Source organism: Haemaphysalis longicornis, unplaced genomic scaffold (assembly GCF_048455015.1).
Source record: "Haemaphysalis longicornis isolate Haplotype H1 unplaced genomic scaffold, Haemaphysalis longicornis Haplotype H1 scaffold_53, whole genome shotgun sequence".
Taxonomy (NCBI): domain Eukaryota; kingdom Metazoa; phylum Arthropoda; class Arachnida; order Ixodida; family Ixodidae; genus Haemaphysalis; species Haemaphysalis longicornis.
In genome coordinates, this window is record NW_027526389.1 from 114,655 (window position 1) to 132,919 (window position 18,265).

The following is an 18,265-nucleotide window of genomic DNA, read 5'->3' on the forward strand; positions in this document are numbered from 1 at the left end:
CTATTCCCACTTAGTGGTGTCGGTAAAGGGGCGAGGGCAGCTACGTCACCTATAAAACCAGCCAGTCCCTCTCCTCGGGTTTCTAACTCTTCTCCAACCTCGTTTTTTTCGCACAAGCGCATGTGGTCACGCCATAGAAGTTTTTTTCGCACACTGGACGACCTACATTTCCTGTCGCCTCGGCAAATAAAGCTTCCATTTACAATTTATGTCTAGTTCCATGACAAGCGCGTATTCCAAAAGATTCAGCGTACGATTTCGACGTATTACCGACAGAGTAATAAATTATTTTCCTCTTTGCGACATGGTTTCCAGCGAGTATTTTGTGCAATACACAACTGGTCGAGTGTACACATGATTGGGCATCTTCTAATAACTGGAGCATTCAGGTTCATCGCGTATTTCTGAATTTCCGAAAGGCCTTCGATCCAGTGTCACTTGTATTGTTGCTCCATAAACTTTGCTGTCTCGTTATACCAAATGCACATCTTATTTGTTGCTGTATCGTTTCGAGTTCGGCAAGGATTGGTTTGGGCCCTTGCTTTTTGTTAGTTCTATGGGTACTATGGGTATTTTCACCATACGTGCAGGCACGTTCGACTGCACGCTGATGATTTGTACATTAACCATGACCCTTACCTGTGAAGATGACACCGCTAACTTACAGAATGGGTAGAACTATTGTTTCTTTGTGTGAATCGCGGAGGATGACTCTCCAACTGTCGAAGTGTAATTTCGTAAGATTTACGAACCAAACAGCCCCAAATTTCGAACTTCGTCAAGGCCGGGACTATCTAGCCTGTCGCAACCCAACATTAACATCGAAGGATAATATTTCTGGCGACCTGCTAATGTTGCTCATATTTTTTACTTAACACTAAAGGCTGGTAACGATCGAGACTTCTTGAAGCGTAATTTTAGACACGCACCAACTAAGCTGAAGGAAAGTTTATACATGTCCAATGTGCACCCCAGATTATAATGCGTCGGCAGTGGTTTTGTGACTGTACATTGAAGCCTTAGAACGCTTACATGCGCGGAAAGTACACTTTGTGACAGGCAATTTTAAAATCACGGTAAGATCAACCTATGTTCATTATAAATTAAAACGGGCTCTGTTGAATGATCGCTAAAAAGAGATTAGAATGTTCCTTTTTTGGCCTTGTCGCGTATGCAACAGGTATTTACAAGAAAAATATGTTGAGCAGCGTACTTTTGTGTCCTTTTAGTGACCATTCGTTGAAACTTTAAGAGCACGCGACAAGGAATAATGTATTCAGATATGCCCTCTTTTCTAAAACAACAGGACTACATAGTAGTACCGCTAGTAGTATAGTAGTACTAGAACAAATTTTCTGCGGCTCCCCTATGTCTTGTTAAATATTTTCACAATTAATTGTTTAAATAATGGTTACTAAATGTTTTTCGGGAGCTCAGTATTTTATCTCGATTTTTCTTGCTACCCTGTTTGACATGTAGAGGTTTCGCGTTATAATTTTTCTTTTCTATTGACAATTAACTAATATAGCGATTATCTATGGTACAGCAACTGCGTCGAGATGGACAGAGCCAGAGACAATGCAGATGTGAAGTGAGATGATGGATGATGTCAGCACGCGAACGTCTGTTTGCCGCGGTTACGAAACTGTTCCCCTTAGGGTCCCCAAGCCTTACCGAGAACCACTATAGTTCTGTAAAAAAGACTCTCCGTCTCCCTAAGGGTAAATGTATTGTTGAAAATTAGCACATGCAGTTGCTCTATACCCGATACGGGTATGTTGAAAGTAAGGACGCCCTACCCTTTGTATGTGCACGTAAGAAGCAGCCTGTTTGAGGGCATTGCTTTACGATGCGGGCAAGAGCGCCGTCACGTGGTATTTTTGGTATTTCGCGCGGTTTCTTCATGAGTCAGAATAAAAGAGTACGCAATTAGTTCGTCGCTGAAAATACCGCAGTTAGATGTCCCTCGTGGGTACCTACAAGCGCCTCATTGACAGTTTAGTGATTAGGACAGTAATTCTAGGGTTAGATAATAATTACAATTAATTAGTTAGCTACCATTAACGAAAAAAATTACTGTCTGCATCTCCACAGTACTGCAAACATTACGCACTAGGTTTTCTTCGAGTAACGCCATGGGGATTAGGTACGTATCTTTGCGATTGCTGCGCCGTTCGTTACGTTTCATTCATATTTTGTCACATTCTACGTGGTCAGTTGAAAACCCCTACATATTTATATCGCGAAAGGTTACCAGACATAAAATAGAGAGAAATGTAGCGTATAATGCATGAATAGAGCATTATAGCAAACGGATATGAAACATAATACCGAAAGACGCTGTGGCGTTACAAGATTGGCATTTGAATCTGTAGCGCAAGAAATTGAGGTTCTCTGGTTGTCAGCTTCTCCTTCTTGTCAAGACGGCGGTATCACTAGCTCATATTTTTTTTATTGAGCGTGTGTTTAGGCGCATTTTTTCGAGGCGTTTTATCTTTTGGGAGATAAACAAAAAGGCTTTTAATTTAGTGGTATTGTTCAGGAAATATCGTTTTATTTTGATGGATGGATGTGCAATCAAAGTGACGACTTCAGAACCGACGGTCTTTATGCATTTACTTTCGTTGTTTTGTTCGGCCAGGGGTGCGAGCGTTTTCAGAACTACTGAAGGCCGTCATCAATCTTTTCCGTCGAAGTCGGCTAATTTTAGCTTCCCGGGTAATACGTAGGCGAGTGAAACCTCTATAAGAAGGTTTTGGTTTTGTCCTCAACAAAAGAAGCAAGCTTTGGCTCGTAAGAAAGACGCTGTTGGGTGCTCCAAAAAGTGTTTGCTGCAAACGTTCTGAGATACTTGTCATGACATTTTATGGTTTTGGTGCCGTTTTATTAACCTACACATTTGTGACCCTTATTACTGCTAGCTCTGATGGGAAAGAACGGCTGCATAATGACCAAAATTACTTTAATGTTCAAGACATCGTGAAGGTGAGTTTTTGATCTACAGATGCTTCAAACGTAACCTTTGCGCCCCCCTTTACTTCTTCGCAGGCAAAAAACGTATTCTATTTTACGCCCTAACTGAACGATACGTTACGAAGGTAACACGTTTTGGTCACAGGAGTACTTTCAAATAACACTTCGTTGGCCACAGGTCGCAAACCAGACAAAAATATAGCTATAGCTTATAGACCTTCATGGAGGAAGCTGTAAACAAACTAAAGAATTTGGCAAGAATAACCCAATTTTGTTTAAAGGTGCTCCCAAGAACCAAGAAAGCAAATTACTAGCTTTTTAATATCTCTCGTGCGATGTGGTGTAGAGGCCCGCCTTCTGGTCACACAATTGCTTAACGTCAAACAGAACGAAGGCCACTCATACTAAGTTGAGAAGAAACCAGCTGAACATGAAAATAATGTTAAGAAAAAATTGACAGGGACACTGCCCACACTGTAGTGCAACACTAGACGAAGTGCTTTATATTTCATCAGTAGGAGGCAACCTGCGTTGTCTAGTATTTAATCCAACGATTTCCTGACTGAAACGCTCACCTGTACCGCACGTTCCTAGTGTCAGCGAGACAATTTATTGAAGAGATGGCGAGTACAGCTACCCAGGGGGAGCACGCAACATCGAAAAAAGAATAAACAGCGCGACCACAATGTCGGAAAACGCCATGTGACCTCAAATGGGGTGGCTGAACTCTGAGAAAACTCGGGCCCGCCAGGGGGCTATGGAGTCATAACCTGCTTCACACGAGCTCTCGCTTTTGCGGCTCTTCATGCGGAAAAAGGCCATTCACCTTTCTCAGTTGTGCGTCAAGAACACCGGCAAGTCACAAGGAATTTCCTGTTGCTACGTTTGCCGTGGTGAGTCATTTTACGGCACAATTTCAAGCAGTTAAAGTATCGCATCAGGCTAAGCCTCACGAGAGAACGTTCCAAGGCCGGCGGAGGAGCGCCTCGAGGAGCCAGTGGCCCATGCTCGCACCACGTGCATGAGCAGCGGCGCGAGCTCTCCTCGGCAAGCTGCGGCCGCCCAAGAGCTCCACGAGCCGGTCCAGCCGCAGCTCCTCGTCGCTGACGCAAGCTTCCACTACCCCACGATGAACCAAGCACCCGACGCTACCATCGAAACGGCTGCCATGGACACCGGCAGTATCCCAATCAACGGAGAAGACCCTGAAACCTCGAACGTGCAAGTTGACCACAACACCAGGCGCACGACCGTTGTAGTCCGAGGCACCGAACTCCTACCGACGGACACCGAAGGTTGGCAAGCCGCCAACAGACGTCTTCGTCAGCGAGCCTCCACCACGACCAACGGTGAGCCCACTACCATCCGCGAGGAACCCACAACCAATCGCGCTGCATACGTGAAGAGAATAGCTGCACGTATTAGTAAAGCGGCCCGCATGCCCCGATCACTGCCGAGAGAAGAGAGCAAGATAGTGTTGCGACCACGTGGCGGTCTCAATGTCGCCCGCACCGAAGCATCGAGAATTATGGCGGCCGTTTTCGCGGCGGCAGGAACAACGCTACACGAATCCAAAGAAGACACTATCTGCACTAACGCGGCTCAAAATATCATCGTGGTCAGCACCCGAGATGAAACCAGGGCCAACAAATACTCTGGCATACGACGCCTTTGCGTCGGCGAAAGGGAACACGAGGTGAGTGCCTATCTGTCGGCACCAAACGGCACAGCCAAGGGAATCATTCGTGGCATTGCACTAACGGACACGCACCAAGACCTACAAGCGAATATTGTGAACGAAGCCAACCCACTGGCGCTGGACGCGCACAGAATTGGCAATACGACCACCGTAATCGTAGTGTTCGAAGGAACCAGAGTACCGAACTACATTAAGTACGGCGCAATTCTAGTGAAATGCAGTCTGTACCGCCAACACTATGAAGTGTGCCGATGTTGCGGCAAGATAGGTCACCGCACGGACGTATGCCCCTCCCCTGACGCTAAAGTGTGCTACGCATGCAATGCGCCAAATCCAGGCCCCGACCCCGAAAATGAATGTAAGCCATGCTGTAAGCTATGCAACGGCCCTCATCCCACCGGTGTGATGGGATGCAAGAACCGGTACAAGATCCCATACGTCGTCACGCGCCGCCGGTGGGAGCGAAAACACGTGAAACAGCAACAGCCGCCATCAGGCTTAGCGGACTTCCCGCAGCTGCAACCGCAAACGCGGGAGCACGCGCGCGCGCAAGTGCAGACGCAAGCGCAGGTGCGGGAACCAGCTGCGGGCAGACGCAGTCGCTCACGTCATCGCAGCAGCAGCCGCCGACGCTCCGCCAGCCAACGCCCCAGCGCCAGCCGCAGCGCTAGTCGGAAAGGTCAAGCGGCGCGCTCGAAAGAACGCGTGGCGTGGGCTGATGTAGCCAAACCGCAAGCTCCCAAGCAACCTGTCACACCTAAGCAAGCGCCAACTAAGCCACAGCCAAGCCCAGAAATGATTGCACTACAGACTGAAAACGAACGATTGAAACAACGAGTCGCCGAGCAGGACGCACGTATCATCGAAATGAACAGAAAGCTGGACCAATTGATTGCTCTCTAACAACGACCACAACCATCCGCGCAAGAAGCACCCGCCGAAGAGATGGCAGAGGAGGAATCGGTAACGGACGAGCCTGAATCCCAAGTAAAAAGACGGGCCACTGATGCACCTAAAGACAGCAAGCAGAAGACGGCCCTCCAACGACTCGAAGAGCGCTTCAATAGACATGAAGAATCAACCAACAGACGCCTAGCAGCACTCGAAGCTACCACGGCGAACATCAACGCCCGCCTCACGAAACTTGAACAGACGTGTCAAGCCATGCAGAATAGCATCCAGGCAATACACGAAACACTAGTGCAAATGCAAGCGGCCATCGCAAGACTCGGCCCTGGATCGCACCACCTGCAATCTAACCAACGCCCAACATGGCCAGAGCAGCATTAGCCCCTAACCGAGAACTAGTGGTCTGGCAGTGGAACTCAAACGGATTTCAACGCAAGCGAGCCTCGCTACAACAATACATCAAACAACTCCCTCGCCAACCGGATGTCATCCTACTACAGGAGACGCATAGTGAAACCCCCCCAACCCTGCCGGGATACCGCTCCCACGCCAGCCCACCTAGCGCAAGAACCGTCGGGAAAGGAGCCGGCCAAGGAGTGTGCACTCTGGTGAGGAAGGGAATCACTTACATTGAACACGCACTTCTAAATAACAGCGCCATCGAACACTGTGCAGTGGAAATCGTCACTGGCAGAAGGAAGAAGGATAGCACCTTCGTAGTCAATATATATAGCAACCCCAAGCACTACCAACAGAAATTCAGAACCCTTATACACAAGACGAACCAACTAGCCAAAGGCAGCACAGCACTTCTGTGTGGCGACTTCAACGCGCCCCACACAGACTGGGGATACCCCAAGACAAACGCCAAAGGTCGCAGCCTGCTCGAGAACGCCATGGACGCCGGTTACCAACTGCTCAACGATCCTGCAGAAAACACTCGTCTCGGCTCGTCCGTACAACGTGATACAAACCCCGACCTCACCTTCTGCAAAACGGCCGGCAATGAGGCGGGGATACGATGGCAAAATACCGGCGAAACTCTCGGCAGTGACCACTGCATCTTGGAAATCACCATACCGCTACGATCTAAGGCGACAACACCTAAAACACAAGGCATAACAGACTGGAATGCCTATCGCAGGGCTCTGGAAGAGATCCCAGAGCACATAGAAGACATCGAGAAATGGACGCAAGCCCTCAACGAGGCAACCCAAGCAGCCACTACCGAAGTCGAGCTAGACGACTCCACTCCCGAAGCCGACAGCCGACTCGCACATCTCCTCGAAGCAAGGAAATCCATACAGAATAGATGGAAGAAACAAAGGCACAACCGGAAGCTCCGCAAGAAAGTGGCGTTCCTTAATCGAGAGATAGAGAAGCACTGCGCTGTCCTCGTCCGCCAACAATGGCATGCGGTATGCCAAGAAGCTGATGGACAGATGCATAAGAGTCGCACCTGGCAGCTCCTCCGCCACCTGCTAGACGAAACCAAAGCTAAGGGAACGCAACGCCACGCCCTTGCCCGCACCCTTCACAAAGCCCAGCAAGAACTTGGCGGGCTCGAAGTCCGTCGACGCCTGAACGAAAGATACCTGCCCTCCAGCCCCCCTGAACCCCTCCCAAGCTATACAGGTGCGGTCAATACCCACCTCGATAGAGACATTGAGGAATGGGAGGTTAAGGCAGTGCTGCAGACGGTCAACTGTAGATCTGCGGCAGGACCCGACAGAACGACGAACAAAGCTCTTCGCAACTTGAATGACGCGGCCATCTTCGCCCTCACACGTTTCTACAACGAGTGCTGGCGCTGCGGTCGACTACCCAAACGATGGAAGGAGGCGAAAACGGTACTTATCCCTAAGCCGGGCAAGCCTCCCCATATCGACAATTTACGCCCGATCTCACTCACATCTTGCGTAGGCAAAATCCTTGAGCATGTACTGCTCAACCGGTGGCAATCATACCTGGAAAGCGAGGAGCTATATCCGAACACGATCCTTGGCTTCCGAGCAAAGCTAAGCACCCAAGACGCCATGCTGCTACTCAAACAGGAAGTAATAGACCAGACAACTCACTCCCTTGACAATAGAGCGGTTCTGGGCCTAGATCTACAGAGTGCATTCGACCGAATCCATTACTCGGCCATTCTCAAGCAAGTATCCCGCCTCAATATGGGACAGAGAACCTTTACATACATCAAAGACTTCCTAACTGACCGATCGACAACGAGCAATGTTGGGGACATACAACTCCCCACAAAATCACTGGGCAGCACTGGGACGCCACAGGGGTCGGTGATATCTCCCATGCTATTCAACTTGGTAATGTTCGATGTGGCCAACAAGCTCGCCAACCTTCCGGACGTCAAGCACACCATCTACGCTGACGACATTACCCTGTGGATGACGGGAGGCAGCGACGGCCACATTGAGACCACGTTACAGCAAGCGATCGAGGTAATAGAGGACCAACTGCAGGGAACAGGACTAATCTGCTCTCCTACAAAGTCGGAGCTGCTCATCCTACCACCTCGTGGAAGACGCACAAGTACCACTACCACCCCAAGCATCACCCTTCGGACGAAGGACGGAACTACAATCCCGCACGTCAAAACCCTGCGTGTCCTTGGCCTCCACCTAGACGCGCTCAGGCAAAATGGTCTCACCATCAGCAAGCTGGACGCTATGGTGTCTGCAGCTACCCGACTCATCCGAAGAGTTTCCAACCGCCACGCGGGCATGAAAGAGACGAGCCTCCTCCGACTTGTACAATCTTTCGCGATAAGCCACATTGCCTACGTCGCGGCATTCCATAATTGGAAAGCAGCCGAACGACAGAAGATTGATGCCATCATCCGCAGGACATACAAGGCAGCACTTGGACTATACGTGCACACCAATACGTACAGGCTTTTCGAACTTGGCGTCCACAACACGCTGGACGAAATAGCTGAGGCCCAACGTACGGCGCAGCTTGAAAAATTGTCACAAACAAGAACGGGATGCTACATTCTACGACGACTCGGCCTCCGAAGACAGGAGATGCAGGACAACAAGGTCCCAACATCGCTCCCACAAGATCTGCTGCACAGCCTCCACGTGCCTCCAGTTCCCCGGCACATGAACCCAGAACACAACCAGGAAAGGAGACTCGCAAGAGCAAAGACACTCACAGCAACGCACGCCACGGATAAGGGCGCTTTCTACGTCGATGTAGCCCAATACCCGGACCGACCAAATGCGTACGTCGCAGTTGTATTAGCCGCCTTCTCTTGTGACGTATACATTGCGAGCAGCATGAAAGCCAGAAGCGCACACCACGCCGAAGAAATGGCCATTGCACTTGCCATCACCAATCCAAGATGCACCACTGTGCTTAGTGACTCGAAGACGGCGATCATGCATTACGCTACAAACTGTGTCTCCCCCAGTGTTGTGAGGGTGTGCGGGGCCCTACCCCCCAGAACGACACCAGTGACTTTAAGATGGTTTCCGGCACACGCGGGTCCACTGGACTCACGCGATGGACACGGCAACCGCAATGAGGAGGCGGACCGGGCAGCGCACGCGCTCACCAGCCGCGGCGCTCCTGAGAGTCCAAGCCCCCGATTTGCGACGCAAGTGCCCGAAGAAACGGAGCCACTCACTGCATATAGAGACATTCTCGAGTGGTACCGCATCAATCGCCGAACTTTCCCACGACCACACCCTAACCTAACTAGACAAGAAGCAGTGATTTATAGACAATTACAGACTTGTTCATTAATGACTCCAGTGGTAGCCAAACACATCTGCCCAGAGGTGTATTTTAGTGATATGTGTACACTATGCAACAGAGAGAGAGCCACCATGGCCCATATCCTATGGGATTGTGAAAATCACCCGCAAGAAGCCAGAAACACTACAATTCCGCCAAGATTCATGGGCGCCATGAAGAATGGAAACTACGAAGACCAACTCCAGGCTGTCCAGCTGGCAATGGCTGGCCTCGAACGCCAACGGCCTGCAAGCGCCGCCTCCACGGAGGTTGTGTGAGCAAGCCTGGCAGGGGCTCAGCTATTGCGACGTACTAGCCGCGTCTTCACAGCAGGCTCTAATAAAGGTTGTTTCTCTCTCTCTCTCTCTGAGAAAACTCCGCCCATAAGATAAATTTGCACACGGCACGCAAACTTGTAAACGAAAAGAAACTGATGCGGTGGCGTCATCTGAAATTCTTAATAATATAAAAACAGGCAACCTTTAATCCAATGCAAGGCGATCTCCCTTGAGTTTACTCGCGTTGCCTGCGCCACATTCCCCGCTGCGCCAAAACTTGCCTTCATGTACTCACAATGTCATTGTGAACAAAGCTCACGTGCAAGAACCGTTCCGTTTTTCAATCAATCAATCAATCAATCAATCAATCAATCAATCAATCAATCAATCAATCAATCAATCAATCAATCAATCAATCAATCAATCAATCAATCAATCAATCAATCAAAAGTTTTATTTACAGCAATGTTTCTACAGAGATGAAAAAATTACGGAAGCTCACACTAACGCGTAAGACTTGAAGGTTGCGAAGCTGTACGCGACTATACGACCATCACGATGGTTTAAGTCTACTATAGCAGCCGATCTCCTTCTTCTTGGCTGCCTCAACGACCTATAGCCCAGCATTCTTGAAATAAGTATTGGGCTATTTAGTTGTTTTGGAAGTGATTATCATAGGACATCCCCTTGGAGGGGCCAATGCTAAGTCGTGTCTATGTCGTTCAGAGCAAGTGTTGTCAAGATTACGGTGAACGCTGGAGTCTTTCTCATTCCGAGGAAGTGTTGCCATGATTATGGGGAACGTTGGAGTGTTTTTGTTTTTCTTTTTTTTGCCAGACTTGGGCAGTCTGATTAATTTGACCGGGGACGTAGGGTGGTCGCAGCGGTGCGCGCACACACGAGCGCTCGGTATTTTCTTATTTTTTTAACTGGCGGGTGTTCGGCGCAATCTTCGCCAATTTCCCCAGTGAGCATGCTTGGCTAACAAACAAGCTCAGGGGACGCTGGGCGGTCGTCGCGAGGCACGCACACACGAGCGCTACGCATTTTCTTGGTTTCGGAACTGCCGGGAACTGCCATCAGGCCCGCCCGCATGTGCGAGGTCTCGGAAATTTCTTTGTATTTTTAACTGATGACACTAAAACTTACGGTATGCTAAACAGCATCGCTGTTGAAAAGCGGACGGAAAAAAGGCTGGAACCATGCGGCGTAAAAGAGCACCATGTGCCGATGCAGCAATGATAGGCTTCAAACTTAAAATGTACATTGAAAAAATGATTATACAGGATTAGGTATAAGGACAAAAATGACAAATGCAAGACCTACATAAACATATCCCATGTGGGGTCGACATTTACAGCCTTGATGTCAATGTCCTGTCTATAAAAATAATTTAGCGCACCGGGAAGTCGATGTTTAGCAGCTGCTCGTCCATAGTGAGTCCGTGAAGATGAGATTCTCTAAGGTTGTTTACATCGGTGAGCGTATACATGTACAAATTTTTGTAAATGTGCTAGGTCTAGAAACGTATCTAGTTAGCCTATTGTGCTGACGTGTAGCTCGTTGTATTAACATACCTCTTTGTAGTCAGGTAGCTTGTTTTAATTACGCAGTTTGGTAGGTGTCTTTATTCTTTTTATCAGCAAATATTTTGAGGATGCATACTACCAAGCTTCAGTCTGCTTGCCATCGGGAGAAGTGCTCGAAGCAATATGCGATGGCGGATTGAGGTTTAAGCTGGATGCAATAGTGGCAAGCATGGCATATGCTATATGAGAATTTAAACCAGCCTCGAAATTCAGTTGTGTTTTCTTCGTGTCTTCACCGTTTGTGGGCTTTCTTTTTCTTGTAGGCCAACTAAAGGAAACTCTGAACGCTGACCATCGACCCTTGGGCTGATTGTTTAAAAGTTTGTTCATACCATGCACACTTAATGTTTTTATCGCACTGCCTAAATTTCTCAATTTTCAACCCGCCGTGCGCATAACATCAACCGCGCTGACCGACAACAAAGGCTGGTCATCTACTCATCGACGTGTAGAAGCTGCTGTGTCGCGAGAATCACATATGGAAAGAGATACGAACATTTATTCTACTAATGAGCAGGAGCATGTTCTTAGGGCCTCCACCGAGTGAGAGGTATCCTTATTCCACAATGCCTTGGACCTGGCTGACCGTCCGGGCCTGTTCCACCCTTCGGCGCTGATCCGAGAGCTCGGAGCTGGCCAGCTTCCCCACCCGCTGCTCACAGGTACGGTTGGGATTCGGGGTAGAGTGGAGGTCCATTGGCACTTCCTTACCACCTGGTATAGGGTGCCAGCAATAGGGGAGAAGTTACTGGTGGAAGGGGATTGGGCGGGGTACATAGCGTTTAGTAGGTTGTGCTGGGCATACGAATTGGTTTGTAGGTACCAGAAAGTGGTTTATTCGTCGCGTGTTAGTTGTGAATGAGGTGGCGGGGAGCGACGGCGGCAGTTAAGTTAGTGGGATAAGATTTCGGTGTTGTGTGGAGTGGTGCTAGCATCGAGGCAGTTCGGTTGTTGGTTTCTCCCTCTGAGGTTACGGCCCGGTGTGTATGGGCACCGGCAGCGGCGTGTGCCTCCTAGTTTCTTTGGAAAGACTGGTGGCTGTGTGACCAGATGATATTTTGGAGCCATTATTTTAATTGACTCAATAGGCGATTCTTCTTTGAAGGCCTTCCAATCAGTAAGTGGGCCTATACCAATTATTTGCCTAAGATTTTCGCTTCCATGTGTTACGGTAAGGTCGCGTGGAGTATCGCGGGAGACGCTGTTTACAATGCGGATGGGTGTGTCTGGGTTGTTGCATAGATGAAGAAAATGGTGTTGGAATGCGTCATGAAGTTGAGTGCCTTTTCGATCGCTGCGATGTTAGCCCCACATCATGTGATGAGCATTAAAATCCCCTAACATTAATAATTTACGGCACTAAGTGCGCAGTTTCACTTCTCTGAGGAGCCTGTGGATTGCTGACAGAAGCGCAGGGGGTGGGCTGTAGATGTTTAGGACCAATAGAATTGAGTGCGTTTTTTTTCTGGGGAAGACCTCCACAAAGCTGTAATCGATGCCGGTGGGGAGGGTGTGTTGTTGGGACGTTTGATCGGTGAGGACGAGGATGGCGGTGTGGGCATGCATTTCTGAAGTGGATGTCGTATAATCTGTGAGGGTGACGTTGGTGGTGTCTGTTTCTTATAGAGCGATGGTATCGGGTCAGTGTTGTTGAGTGAAAGCAATGAGTTATGATTTCTTGCTCGGTATGAGCGACCATTCCGTTGTCATACGAGGGTTGTAGGTAAGGTCGCGGCTTTAGGCAGAGACGAAGGGGGTGTCACAGCTTACACTTTGAGCGGAACACCTTTAACGTTTTGTGTATGCAATGCTTATGACAAACTCTTACAAGTCGCCTATATTCTAAAATTACAGAAAATGTGTCACGAGAAATCGCCTTGCTTGGTGCACGCTTTTATTAACGTCCGATCCACACAGGCGCTATTAGGAGACGCTATAAGTAACATGAAAATTATCTCGGTAGGTGTGCCTCTGGGAAGTGTTTTCTTCCGTATTTTTGAATGCGGCTTTTGCCGTACTCTTTGAAGTAATAAAAGGAACTGTACAACAGTGGATTTATTGATATGTGCCGACGATATATTGATTGGGCTCGCTAGATATGAACAGGAGTTATTTGCTCTGACGGCTCAAATATTTTTGTGCTCCGCAGAAAACTATCTTGCGTTGCTGTAATTATCGCTCTATGCTGAAAAATTTTGTTTGGCTTTGTTTCTTGAATGTCCTTCAGAAAGCTACACGCCCCTAATTAACCTTAGGCGGATTCCCAGTTAGGCAAGGTAATCATGCCCATTTTTTTTCAGAGTAACCATTGGCTATGGGCTATCCTGGCCGCCGGCTGTGGAATTTCGCATCACATTGTCCGTGCCCACCTTAATGTGCTAGCAAGAATCGCTGGAGCTCACTGGGGGTGGGCCCCAGTCATATACATTTTGACCCCAATCCAAGCTCACACTGTGCCAGGTATTCCGAGCTGCATATGAAGACACTGCTTCCTGAAATATCACGCAGCCATCCTATTGGATGCCAGTGCCTGTTTTTACAAGGGGAAACGATGTAACTAACTACACCCGAGCAAGCCACAACTGATTGCAAAGCCTAATACAAACCTGTATAGTTACCGCGATGCGGCCTTATTGTGCGACGGCACGAACGGGAACCGGGTACCAAGTTGTACAAGGCATCCTTGGAACACGCTTAAAACGATAAGTCCACCAAATATCGTACAGTCGCAGAATAAGCTCAGGTGACAATATATACGGCCTGTTCGGAAGCGCGTAGTTGTTGCGTACCGAAAGTAATTTATGAAGTCTAAGAAAGGAGGGAAAAAACTTACTGTTAACCAACTGTCTGAAAGTAGCCAGTCTTTACTACTCTTCGGCTTACTAAATACAGCGCCTAGGGCGCCCGAAACACTTGTAATACGAATGCCAAACAAAGCCTCAGTTAAGAATGATATGCTACAACCAATCGATTGAAAGAAGTGATTACCCGCCGCGTTTGTAATTAGCTACGAGTGTGAGTCGTTGGTTGCGCCATGGTTAACTGCTGACTGATGAAAAACAAAAGAGCACCGTTCTGCCGGTTCTGAACATAGTGTCGGTTCTCACAGAAAGCAAAATGCACCAGCTGATACTTTTCGTTATGCCGGGGACGTACGACGGTGCCGATGAATGCAGACACCTTTTTTTCATGCTTCTGTGTGCACTGAGTTGTGTTTCGCGTTTACCTTAGTAACATGAGAGTATCTATACAGGCCCGCCACCGAACTTACGAGCGCGGAACTGTCACCCGCATACCGTTGTGCTCAGGCTTCGCCATGTTTATTTCCGAAAAATCAGTCACCTTCTCCCGAACAAAATTCCCCAATTGTGCATTATTGATTAATTTGCCCCCTCTGGTACTTCGCGGTTGAAGATATTATGCTAGACCTGCTACTTTAAAAAAAATATTCACTCAAACTTTTAGCAGAAGCTATTATTTTATTTTATAAATCCGGCGTCCCCTCCACCAAGTGGGATTCGCAACGGGCTTTTTTGTCGTTGAATATGTCCTGTTTTTAGATTTACAGCTCCGTTCTAGCAAAGTGGTTTACCGAACATGTGTGATGGTGGCATATTCGTGCAGTTCGCTCGTAAGATTTTTTGCAGAGGATCGTTCCAATAAAATAATTTTAGTCGTATTTTATCAGCGGGCTTAGCGCGTTCTTCTGCCTAATATTGGGTTTTTCGGTGTGAGCAAGGAACAACTGATTATAATTTGATTGATCATAAGGTTTAGCGTGCCGACGCAACGCAGATGATGAGGCGCGCTGTAGTGGAGCGCTCCGGTTTATTTTGACCACCTGGGGATCTTTAACGTGCGCCGAAATCTCCTCCACACGGGTGTTTCCTCTTCAGCAGAAAAGCAGCCGCCCTGGTCTGGAATCGAACCTGCGTCCTTAGACTAAGCAGCCCAAAGCCTTAGCCACTAAGACTCCGCGGCGGGTGTCCAAAAAACAAACCAAATACCCTGTTTATTGAAGGTACAAAAATTTCTTATGCTTCCCCTTTACAGACTAGTTGGCATGTCATTTATTTCACCTTTGTGCTGTTGCTTTTTTTTCGTTTTCTACGCATACATTAAGGAGTACAACCTGACACACGAACGCTGGGTATACGGGCTCAATTATAAACCCGAGAAACACGTCATCCAAGAGACATGTCTTTATTTTACAACAGACAAAGTGGTCGGTAACAAAGTAAATTTTACCATGCACTACGTGAACAACAGCGTCAGGTAAGTAACTCAGCGAAACACAAATGATAAGGGGGAACGATGCATACCGGTTTTTAAATAAACCAATGAAACTTTGGTTTTAACAGGTGTTGTGTGAAATGCGGAAGAAACACTCACTGCGTAAACGCAGTGGAAGAGAGTGGCGAACTTAAAATAAAATTTGCTTTTTGATGACGTGAACTGCCAACTGTACGTTTAAGAAAACTTTCGCTGTGCAGCGTAAGACATACAGTAGAACCAGGCTGTTACGTTCCCCACTGTTGCGTTTTCCTGGCTTTTACGTTTTGTGCCATCGGTCCCAGCTTAGAGCCCATAGTATATAATGTATTGCGAACCCCGATATTGGCGGTGAGCGCAAGCACGGGCGACGCTGCGAAGCGAGCCTCCGTGACGTCAGCTTAGGGATTCTTGCATTTGTCGTCTGCTTCACTCGGGCTCGCTCTCTCTGTTGTCGCTTTGCGCGCGGTTGACCTTTCGTGCTTGTCCGCACCAGATCTCGCGTATGCGCACCTTTTTTTTCTAACAAAAGACTTAAAATCGCATAAACTATGTCAACGCGTGATTTTAAGAATGGTTTTTGATACAGCTCCGGAAGACACATTGCCGGCGTCGCCCCATTACTGCGAAGCTGGTCCTGTGTGGAGCGCAGAGTCGGAGCTAGGCGTAAGCTTCTGTATTGAGCAATCTTTCGAGCAAAGGTAACAGCCAGAGTCTAACAACTGACAACAACGAAAATTCAAGACGAAAACAAATTCGAGGCCTTCAGGGTTTTCGGCTTTGGCAGAAGACATTGCGATAACAGCTGATCGTATGTAAGTTAAAACAGATTTGGCAACTTTGCCTAACTCTCGAAACTCTTGTATTACGCCACTTTACGTAGTCACGACAGGAAAGTGTGCCGACATGCACTATGGTCCGCAAAAGATTTAGGTTGAGTCCCCAATAACCTACTGTGTGTACAGGCACGGGCTGGTCTTACATAAGGCTTCTAGCCACAACAGATGTCTGTTTATTTATTACGCTGATTAAGAACAACGACGTATTCTGGTTTTTCTGGGGAGCATTCCAAGCCCACGAATTTTGCATGAGCTTGAATAATATCCAAGCCATCCTGGAGGGTACGCTCCTGGGCACCCGGACTGCCTCGGAAACTCCAAATTGTGATATCGTCGGCATAAATGGCATGGGGGAGATCCGGAACCGAAAATAATTTAGAGGCCAGGTTTTTCATGGGTAAATTAAACAGAATGGGCGGTAGGATGAAGCCTTGAGGCGTACCACAGCGTATGGAGAAGGGGGCTGACGGTTGGTTGTCGGGTCCAATAATGCGGGCAGTGCGATTAGATAGAAAATCTTTGATATAATTGAAAAGGCGTGGGCCAGGCCGAGTTTTTTGAAGGCTTTGGAGGATGGCATCATGGGCAACGTTATCAAAAGCCTTTTTTAGATCTACGCCGATGATAGTGCGGAGTTGGGTGGTGCTCGGGATTTCAAACACGTCTTGCTTAATCCGGAGCGCTATGTCTTGGGTGCTGACATGCTTTCGGAACCCAACCAGGGTAAGGGGGATGTGGTTTCCGGCCTCTAGGTGCCATTCGAGGCGAGTGAGGACTATTTTTTCATTAATGTTTCAATACAGGAGGTCATCAATATAGGGCGCAGGTTCGTCGTTGCCGGGTTTGGGGATAACGGTAACGTGGGCTTCTTTCCATTCTGGCGGCAGACTTCCAGAAAGCCACACCCGATTGATATGCGTCAGACGCTCTCCTGATTTAGAGTCAGGAATGTAACGTAGCATTTTATACGTTACGGCATCCGGTCCAGTGGCCGTGCATCGGTTTAATTGAAAGAGAGACGCTCGGAGTTCTACCACAGAAAATTCAGAGTTAATTTTGGTATCCACATCTTCTGGTTGATCAGATATATACTCGACAGTGAGTGTTCGATGGGTGCATGGTGGGTAGAAAGTGTTTCGAATTTCTTGTATGAGGGCGGGTTGATCGAGGTGCTGTGCCAAAAGTAGTTTTTGAAGGGTGTGCCGAGGTTTTTTCCTTCAAAGGAGGGATCTGAATACGTTCGAGACACGGGAGATGTGAAGATGACCCTTCATGGCATTGCAAAAGCCAAGCCAGTGCTGTGTGGCCAGTTTCTCGGCGTATTCCTGGTATTCCTGCTCTAGTGCTACAATTCTTGAGTGTAGAGTCACATTGCGTTTGTTTAGGCGCCGGTGTTTGAATAGGGAGTTTTAGTACAGCGTTTGTTGCCTTTGCATACGCTAAACGCAATTTTCTGCGGCACGCTACGTACACACAGCGAGGGGAGTTTTACTAGAACGTCTCATCAGTTTTGCGTACCGACACGTTAATGCATGCGGCGTCATCTGTCGAATGTTTTGCGAAATGCCACGCCAGCTGATCTGCCAGCGGACTGCCGGAGTGCCTGCACATTTGACGACTATCCAAACAAGCGCAAACGCAAACAAATGTTTTTCCGATAGTATTGAAGGCAAAACGTGAATATTTTGATATGAATAGTCTCTTACCTGAGTATGTTCCACTAAGAAAGCCTTGAAGCCCCGAGGCGCTTCTTTCGTGCAATCGTACCAGACGCCCTGAACCAAATTTTCGCTTTTGATGCATACATTTTATTCAACTTCAAAACAATGCAGAGATGCGTTTTGAATGAACACAATGTCACGACATGCGTTGCAAGTCTGAACTGTGATTGATAGGTGACCGGTTGCCTCTTCCTGCCCGTCGTAAATTCGGCATTCCCGCACCTCT

The 18,265-nt window shown here is 48.1% G+C and overlaps 1 protein-coding gene across 1 annotated transcript in view; it reads left to right on the forward strand.

Moving 5' to 3' along the window:
* Positions 1 to 2,789: 2,789 nt before the first annotated feature.
* Positions 2,790 to 18,265, forward strand: part of LOC144140880 (uncharacterized) — an 88,294-nt gene continuing 72,818 nt past the window's right edge. The window contains exons 1-2 of the mRNA XM_077672372.1: positions 2,790 to 2,985; positions 15,331 to 15,482. Coding sequence (XP_077528498.1) covers positions 2,857 to 2,985; positions 15,331 to 15,482 — 281 coding nt within the window. The 5' untranslated portion in view covers positions 2,790 to 2,856. The remainder of the gene's footprint in view (positions 2,986 to 15,330; positions 15,483 to 18,265) is intronic.